This window comes from Benincasa hispida, chromosome 4, assembly GCF_009727055.1.
Source record: "Benincasa hispida cultivar B227 chromosome 4, ASM972705v1, whole genome shotgun sequence".
NCBI lineage: Eukaryota > Viridiplantae > Streptophyta > Magnoliopsida > Cucurbitales > Cucurbitaceae > Benincasa > Benincasa hispida.
The window spans coordinates 56818341-56827167 of record NC_052352.1 but is presented as its reverse complement, the minus strand read 5'-3'; the positions used below and the strand labels follow the sequence as shown (position 1 = coordinate 56827167).

Here is an 8827-nt window from a genome sequence, read left to right as displayed (position 1 = left end):
TTCTAGATGTTTTGTTATTTGTTCGTTTTGTCCTTTTTGTTGGTTCTGTTTTTTCACCACTGGGCGTCTTTATAGGTGCTCCTTTTGCTTTGATGCTTTGATCCCAGGTTGTGGGATCCCTTTTGTTATTGTATAATAATATTACCTATTAAAAAAAATACTAAGTTATAAAAAATATCCATCAACTTTGTCTTTTGGGTCAAAATTACTTCTATTCTTTTCTAAAGTCGTAATACTAATCTTGATCTTTCATAATCATTTCAAAACTACTATTGGATTAGAAATTTGTTAGAAGGTTAAATGACAATTGGGACCTATAATGGTGTGGTGGTGGCTGGGAATGTAAAATTAGGACCCAAACACTGCTACATCATCTCGGGTTGTTGTCACACTTATTTCGGATCCTAACTTCCATGAAAAAATATTAAAATATAAAAAATACTCCTGAACTTTTTATTTTGTTTCATAATCCCCTGTATGTTCAAATGAAAAACTATTGGAAAATTTGGCTCGAAATGGAAACTAGGACCCAAATACGGCCATGCATCCTATGTCACTGTCACACCATTTCAGGTTTTATCTCCAATAAAAAAAAGTCGGTTAATAGAAAATACCCTTGAACTTTTTTCTTTATTTTAGTAACACCATTAAAATTTCAAATGATGTTGTAATAATCCCCTTTAACTTTTTCCAAAAAAAGTTCAAAAATGGTTTTACCCTTAGTGTATATGAACATAAATCGTTATCTATACCTCGTTTCAATAATAATTTTGAACTTTCAACAGTTTCATTAATACCCTTGAGCTCTCAAAAAATCTCTTACACCATTCGTACATGGACGTAAATTGTTTATTTATACCTTATCAGCGCTCTCTTCCTTTTGCTCTCTCTAATCGACTTCAATGTATGACCTAACACCAGCTCATTTTCCTTCTTTTTTTCTCTCTTTTCTTCATACCCTCTTAATCCCCTTCTTTTCATTCCCTAATCTCTGAAACTACCCCGTCAATCAAGGTATATTGTAGCACGAAGAAAAGGAGACTAATCGAACTACCAAGGAATCCTTAAGACTTAAATGTTATAACAATAATGTAGTTATTATAGTTGAGTGGAAGTTAATAAGGTTGGATTTTGATGTACATAAAAGACCCTTTAAGAATTTTGGTTATAACCAACATGAGCGTAGCTCAACTAGCATAGTATATGTACTATCGATTTTGAAGTCAAAAAAAAAGTCAAAGGACAGCTAGTGAAAGAAAGAAAGGAAAACATTTAAATTTATCTAAGTTTAAAAGAGACTTTTATTTTGGGTCCATGTGAGATTTGAACTTGAAGTTGTTGGTCCTCTTTGATAATTGAAGAAATTAGTGTAAGAATTCGACAAATGAGAAAAAATAGTATATTTTCTATGACTTCTTTAATTCATTTTATTCTAACTAAGGATAACTTAAATGTTTGGGTGTTGAAATTTCATATATAGATACTTTTTAGTATGTTCAAACTTGAGAAAGCTTCATCCGTTTATTTACTAGTTTCAATATAGAGATTTGAGAATGGAAGGTGGGAATTGAGAGGGTATTGAAGAGAAGGTAGAAAGAAAAGTGTGAATGTGTTAGGCCATAGATAGCAGCAAAAGAAATAGAGAAAATTGTAGACAACAAAGGTGATGGAATATAAATAAATTGTTTTCGTTTATATACTATAAGAATGAGAGCATTTGTTATCTTTTCTTTTCTTGTTTGAAAAGTTTAGGATATCAATAAATTTTTAAAAGTCCAAGGGTGTTATTGAAACGATATACAAAGTTCAAAGGTAATAACAATTTTCGCCATACTAACGTTAAATAAGAGCATTTTTTTATTATTATTATTATTATTTTTTTTTTTTTTTGGAGTTTAAGGGTATTATTGTAACCTTTGAAAATTTAGAGATTTTAATTAAACAAAATACAAAATTTCAGAGTTCTCTGAATAAAAAAAATACAAAAATCTTTTCAAGGGTAATTATTTTCAAATATAGAGCAAAGTTGAAGAATACATTTTGGAAATAGCCATAATTAACAATTTTTTTAATTAAGAATTGTAATTGACTTTTGTTTTTATAGTTCAAACTAACCCATAATTGCCACCAACCAAATTGAAAAGTGTCTATTTAATATCAAATTACATTAATGTGACTCAATCCTAATTCAATAGGAACATTTGAGCAATTACACCACACTTAATTTCTCTAGTTTTATACTTTAGGACCATTTCATTCAACAACCAGCAATGAACAAAATTTTGGCCTACCAACAAACAAGATTTAAAAATGTTGATTTCCACAAAAGTATCGAGGTCTTAATTTTACAAAAATTTCAATAGAAATATCGATAAAATGTCGATTTCGATGGACATTTTTGGAAGAATTATAAAAACAAAAAATAAAAAAATAGATTTAAATTAATAAATAAACATTTTATGATTTTTATACCAATTATCTATTATTTCGATGGACATTAGTGAAATTTTGTTGCTTATTTTTTTACGTTTAATGGATTTTTTTATGATACAATAAAAATATCAATTCACCGCTCATGCCGATATCGAACCCATAAAAACGTAAAAACATCGATAGAAATATCGACAAGGCAATGGAAATTTAATATTATGCCTACAAGACCGGATTAAAAGAATTATTTCACATTTTAGTATGAAAAAAAGTGGCAGCCATGAACAGAGAGATTCATCTGCTCACAATGATGGAGGAATTTAATTCAAAGATGTAGGTGCACCATTTTGGTCTGTGCTTGTTTGTAATCAATTGCTTGGTTGCATTCAACCACAAGGATGTTGCTTCTACATATCAATTTTGGTCCCACAATTTGCAGCTGAATACATTAAAACCCAAAACCACATGACTTTTTTTGGGAGGTTCAACAATAAATGCAAAACTAAAGCACTTCTCCAACCATGATAGTTATTAATGTTGGTCATCATTATTCTTGCCTCCCAAGAGCTGAGGTAGTTAAGGGTTTGGGATGTTCAAAAAGAAGTTCTATTCAAACTTCTTCGGTTCGAGGTTCAAATCTTCGTTCAATCTCAGAACAAATAACCATTTTGTTCTGATTTATTGTGAATCGAATACAATATATTTGAATCAAGATCTTGTTTATGAACTATTTAATGTATAGGTAAAAAGAAAGGTTAAAAATCATTCCATAAAGAACACATCCAAACAGCACCTGTTAATCAAAAGCCAAAGAGATTTTAACAAAAATAATATGAAGAGAGAGAAGTGACCAAATATTAGATAGTGAACAAACAAACTTTGATAAGTAATAACCTCAAAAACCATATAACCAAACAGCCTGCCATGTGAATGAACTGGAAGAATGTTCTAAAAATAAGATTTGGTACACAACAGTTGGGAAAAGAAGGGGGAAAAAAGCCAAAAAAAAGCCAAAAAAATGAGAAGGTCAAAATAATAATAATAAAAGTGTACATATACACATTTAAGAAGTTCTAAACAACATATAAAAGCTATATCAAGAATTGAAAAAATTTGATCAGAGAATCAATGTACTAACCTTCAGAATTTTCCATTCAGATGCAACATAAGAATATGAAATACATCTACAATCGGATTAGTTCGTGTTGTCAACTATTATTTGAACATAAGTTTAACAATTTGAAGCGATCAACCAGAGCCTCTCCACAGACTTTCGAGAATCTGGAATAATCAATTGTCAGCACTTTAGAGCTAGACCAACTACCTAATCGTTGAGGGGTACAATACATAGAAGAAAATCTGAAAATCTCTCTGTTTGACAATAACCTTTGTTTAACTATGGTCTCAAAAATAATTTTAACATCAAAGCTAAATCTTAAGTGTTAAAACAATGTGTTATGTACTTTTATAATCTGGCTAAGATCTCAAAATGAGCATAAAAAGAGAAAAGAACAGAGAGAGAGATAATAACTCCACTTAATCCCAAAATTAGGGGGGAAAAGGGAAACAAAGTCAGTATCAAATAGGGCCAAAGTAATTCAAATTGTTAGCAAAAAGTTCAAAGGATAGACAATATCCCCATTCCTCCACGTCAAAAATTGATCCAATCGTGAGGTAAAACAAAATAAAGGGTATTTTTGAAGTGAGGCATTGACCATAGGAGACATCTTTTGGACAGGTTTAAGACTAGGCTGATCTCCCATGTAGGTTGTGTCATCTGCCTTAACTTACGGGACCCTAATAGACGACAAGTCTAGGGAGGCTGTAAATTCACTAGTCACTACTTTCTAAGTCTTTGTGCGCCTACTTGACAACTAGAGAAAAGGCATCCGAGTTTTCTCCATCTAAGGGAAAAAATAAATGATTAATTAAAATAATAAAAATAAAGTGTTTTTGGACTTTCTTAACACATTTTCATGTTACTATTTCTAAATTTTCTTTCTTTCTTTTCTTTTTTATTTTTTTCATGACTTTTTTTTCCCTTAATCAATGGCAGTCAATTGGATCATCTTTCTGTAAATTCCAGCAGTATTATGAATGTGTTGATTTGATCACCTCGTGACCTCTTTTCTATCTTTTGGTTTTATGCCTAATTATGAAATATCACATTTCTCTAAAACAGATGTAAACAAATGGACAATATAAAAAAGAGTCTAATACAAAATAAAACTACATAAAAGAGACATTTAACAATTACAATGAAAGGCCATAGAAGAGAGAAAATAATTGTGAAAATCTGTAGATACTAATAACACCTAATGAGCGGTGTGGAATTTGGCCATAATAGTTTCATTTAAACTTAATAAAATAATAATAATAAGATCCTAGAAAATTAACACGGAGGGTTGGAGACAGTAGCAAAGGCTCTTCAACATAATCAAGCAGTCATGAGTCTGAAACGTATTTGGCATCATCTATTGAACTATCTAAAATATTAAATATCAAGACTTTATTGAATACCAAACATCTTAGACTAATAATTAGACTCAATGACAGAAACACAATCTACAATAGAAAGACGTCGGGAGATTTTGGAAAAAAATTATTTTAAATCGTTAAGAGAAGGAAATTTTTTACTTCTCCTTATGTAATTTCAAGGAAAATTACAAAATTTTTTAATCTCATCGAGGCAGTCAAACTCAAATGGCTGTTGTGATTAGCAAATAGCTCTCAAGTATGACTAAAAGATAAATCATCAAAAGTTAATTTCAGGAAACCAAATTTATTTAAAAAAGAAAAAAAAAACAAAAACAAAAACAAAAAAACAAAAAAAAAAAAAGAAAAAAAAAACAGCTCAACCATGAGGGGAAGTATATAACGTTGTCCTCTAGTAATGGCCAATATTGACCATGAACAAATTATGCTAATAAATCAATAAATCATTTTCAGGGAGACATGACATATGAACTAATAAATCTAAGAGGCATATGAAACAATGTAACTAAAGCTTACCATGATGGGGTATGGAAGAATCCATCCAAGAACTGGAATCTGGTACAAGAATCCTTTAATTGAGGGCCAGAAACCACTACATTAGAAACATCGGGTGTAAGAGAGATGTTACTGATATTAAGGGCATGGTTTCAAATTTGAATGAGACACTAACCCAAAGAGAACAAAACAGCCACAAATCTCCAAGAGTATACCAATTATGGGCCAGCGAACAAAAATGAAGAAGAGGCCGAGAAGAAAGGATACAGAACCCTGAAAAATCATAAAAGATACTTCAACTCCACGACATTTCCGACATATACAATTATTTTTGTTCCTTATTCTTCATTCTTTGAAATGTAGTGTCCTGACACCAAAGGTTTCACAGACAATTCCTATTAAGAAAGTGGAAGGAAATGACTAAGTATCCTCCCTAGTCTGAAGGTCAAGAGATTGCAAAAAAAAAAAAAACAAAAAAAAACAAAAACAAAAACAAAAACAAAAACTGAAACAAAACTCTCGAGTTGGTAATGATTAAAAATGGGGCAACTTAAATAAAAAGAATGCTGACAAATAACGAAATAGAAGTATCTTTGGAAGATGATATATCTATCCTTACAAAAAATAATATCCATATCTATATAAGTGCATCAAGGAACACGGGGACTAGTTGAAGTAATGAGCCTCACGATATTGTGCATTCACATAAATGTTCATTTATGTAAATGCACCCTTTATCCAATTATTCAACTTTCACCAAAACCTTTCAACATTCATTTATGTACATTCAAATGATTTCATGATCATTGAGGAAAGCACCAAAAGGAAGCCACTAAAACAAAATTAAAGAAATCTATAGGCTTTGGAAGGTCTCATAATAATTTACGTGACAATCTAGAAGAAATCTATATGGTTAACATTTGCAATTAACTAATGATGCTTGATGCCACCATCTTGGCATCCTGCCATTCTATCACCATAACATCGTCCAATCTAGGTCAAATGTAAAACCAAGATTAAATCTAACATGATAAGTACTTTGTGTCCCTTCTTTTTTCCTTTTAATGGAAACCAAGCTTTCATTGAGAAGGAATGAAAGAATACAAGGATATTGAAAAGATAAATAAATAATAACTAAAGAGCAACACATGCATGAGCCAAAGTAAAACAAAGAAGGTGAATCTAACAAAAACAAAACCTAAGGAGAGGCATGGAACCTAGCAAGGGACTAAACCTCCTCCTGGCATGATAAGTACTTTGCAATACCTTGTAATTTGCTCGACTGGTAAATAGATTCCACGTAGAACGCCAACCAAGTAAAAGTGCCACTCCAATTAACCAAAATATCTGATAAAATATGTTTTTTAATAACATAAAAGAGGATGGGGTAACGTGAGAACAAAAGCATCAGAAAAGTTGGACATCATACGGATCCTAATAACTACAGAAAGCAACATCGAACTATGGAAAAGACTTACGTTTCCTAAAGCAAGCAACCCCCTGTCAAAGAAAAGGATTACACCCAAAAATGTGAAAAATAAGCCAAAACCAATCAGCCCAAGTCCAACTCCTGCATTCCAAAGAAAATACAGCTATTAGCTGGTTTATATTGCAGATCCAAACCAACAGCACATATGCTCAAATTTCTAAAAGAAGCCACCAACACAGAGAAGAAACTCCATGAACTTATTTTTTCAAGATGACCATTCTATGTTCAAAGAATTGAGAATATATAATACTAAAAAGATGTGCTATATAATACTAAAAAGATGTGCCCCTGATATAACCAAGGAGAAATGAGTGAAGCACATTAAAGCTTCAATAAATTGCAATATAATGCTCACTTTTTTGCTCAGTCAATTCATAGGCCATTGTGTGACTGGTGGTTATAGCACTCGAATTGGCAGTCAGACAGAGAAGCACCAGCTGCCAAATTTAAGGAACAACAAAAACTAACATTTTTTAAGAGAAACTGGGGTTAACAAAATTCAGATACCGATTCACAGAGTAAGAAATAAGTAAACCTGGTATGATGATACCAACAAATCGCAAGAGTCAGCTATCGATACTAATACTTAGAACATGTTATAACATATATAAAGAAATGAAAAAGCTTGTGGACTAAAAGCAAAGAAATAAGTAGAACTTCTGCACTGAACCAATTCCCCAAGACTAATGAGTAATGATAGAGTTGGTTTCGTTTAATTTAACTTCCTACCCCCTGCCTAGCTACAGTTCAAAATTGAGCAATGGTTAACCCAGAAACTGTTCTGCAAGCAGACTTCAGCCATACACAGACAACATAAAGTTCATTTCCTCACAGTCATACAATATATCCCATATAGGAAGTACAACAGAAAGTAGATGAAAATACTTCTTGAATTCTATAACCAGAGTCCATCTTTGTTAAAATCTAGAATCCTAATTAAGATTCTGATCAACGATATACCCACCACTGTTTAAAGTCATTAGCCTGACAAACATCTAGCACCTATTTAGACTACTCCCTCGATTGATTGTTCAAATTGTGTGTAACGTGTGTTCCAACTGTAAGATCACAGTCTTCTATCCTAGCAATAGACTGAATTACTGGACCAAATGGTAGCAAATATCCAGTATCCCATCCCCTCTAAATCAAACGCTTTCCAGGTCTATCATACTGTAGTTCGTAAAACATGAAAAATAAGATGAAGAAGAAATCGACGAAGAGTGAAAAGAAATTGTTACATTTCAACTTGAGTGAGGACAGAGTGAGCTCCGAGATAGATTGGTTTTCGAAGGACAGAGTTGAGCTCCGAGATGGGTTGGTTGGGACTTCCGAACATTTGTAGATCAGATTCGTCCAGTTTCCCAATTGTAATTCACAGCGAGACGTCGAAATGCGATGTAACAAGAACCCTAAATTCCATTTCAGACAGATTAAGCAACGAAGCAACGGAGTAAACAGTGGGGAAATGATCATAAATAATCTTTTTTAAGATTTCACGTTACATAACTAGCACTTTTTTTAAAAAAATGTTAGAATAGTTTTTCTCCGTCATATTACCCAACATTGCCCGAGATTTAGTTAAAAAATATTTTTTCTAACTCAATAGATTGTTTTAGATTTTCAGTATATCGAGGTTACGCACCGACATTTGTTAATTTAAAGAATGTAGTCTTCTTAAATTCTATACCAAATTTTATATCTTTTCAAATTTTCTCTAAATTCGGTTTTCTTTACTAAATATTATATTAAATTATTTCGTAATTTTTCCAATCTTTAGCATGGTTTATGTTTTCACAATTGTATGAATTTTCAAATCTCGAATGGGTTTTCCAATTATCAAAATAGATTTTCCAAATTGATTATTGCACTGTCATTTTTAAATTTTGGAAAAAAATCAAATTTTGCAAAAAAATTGGG

General features: G+C 31.6%; 1 protein-coding gene across 1 annotated transcript; it reads right to left on the bottom strand.

Moving 5' to 3' along the window:
* Positions 1-3438: 3438 nt before the first annotated feature.
* Positions 3439-8385, bottom strand: LOC120076730 (vesicle transport protein GOT1). The gene is made up of 7 exons (XM_039030627.1): positions 8149-8385; positions 7266-7347; positions 6900-6991; positions 6688-6768; positions 5597-5694; positions 5443-5518; positions 3439-3711 (listed from the first exon to the last, which is right to left on the bottom strand). The coding sequence occupies exons 2-7, from the start codon at positions 7291-7293 to the stop codon at positions 3679-3681; spliced, it is 408 nt and encodes a 135-aa protein (XP_038886555.1). The 5' UTR covers positions 7294-7347; positions 8149-8385; the 3' UTR covers positions 3439-3678.
* Positions 8386-8827: the final 442 nt, after the last annotated feature.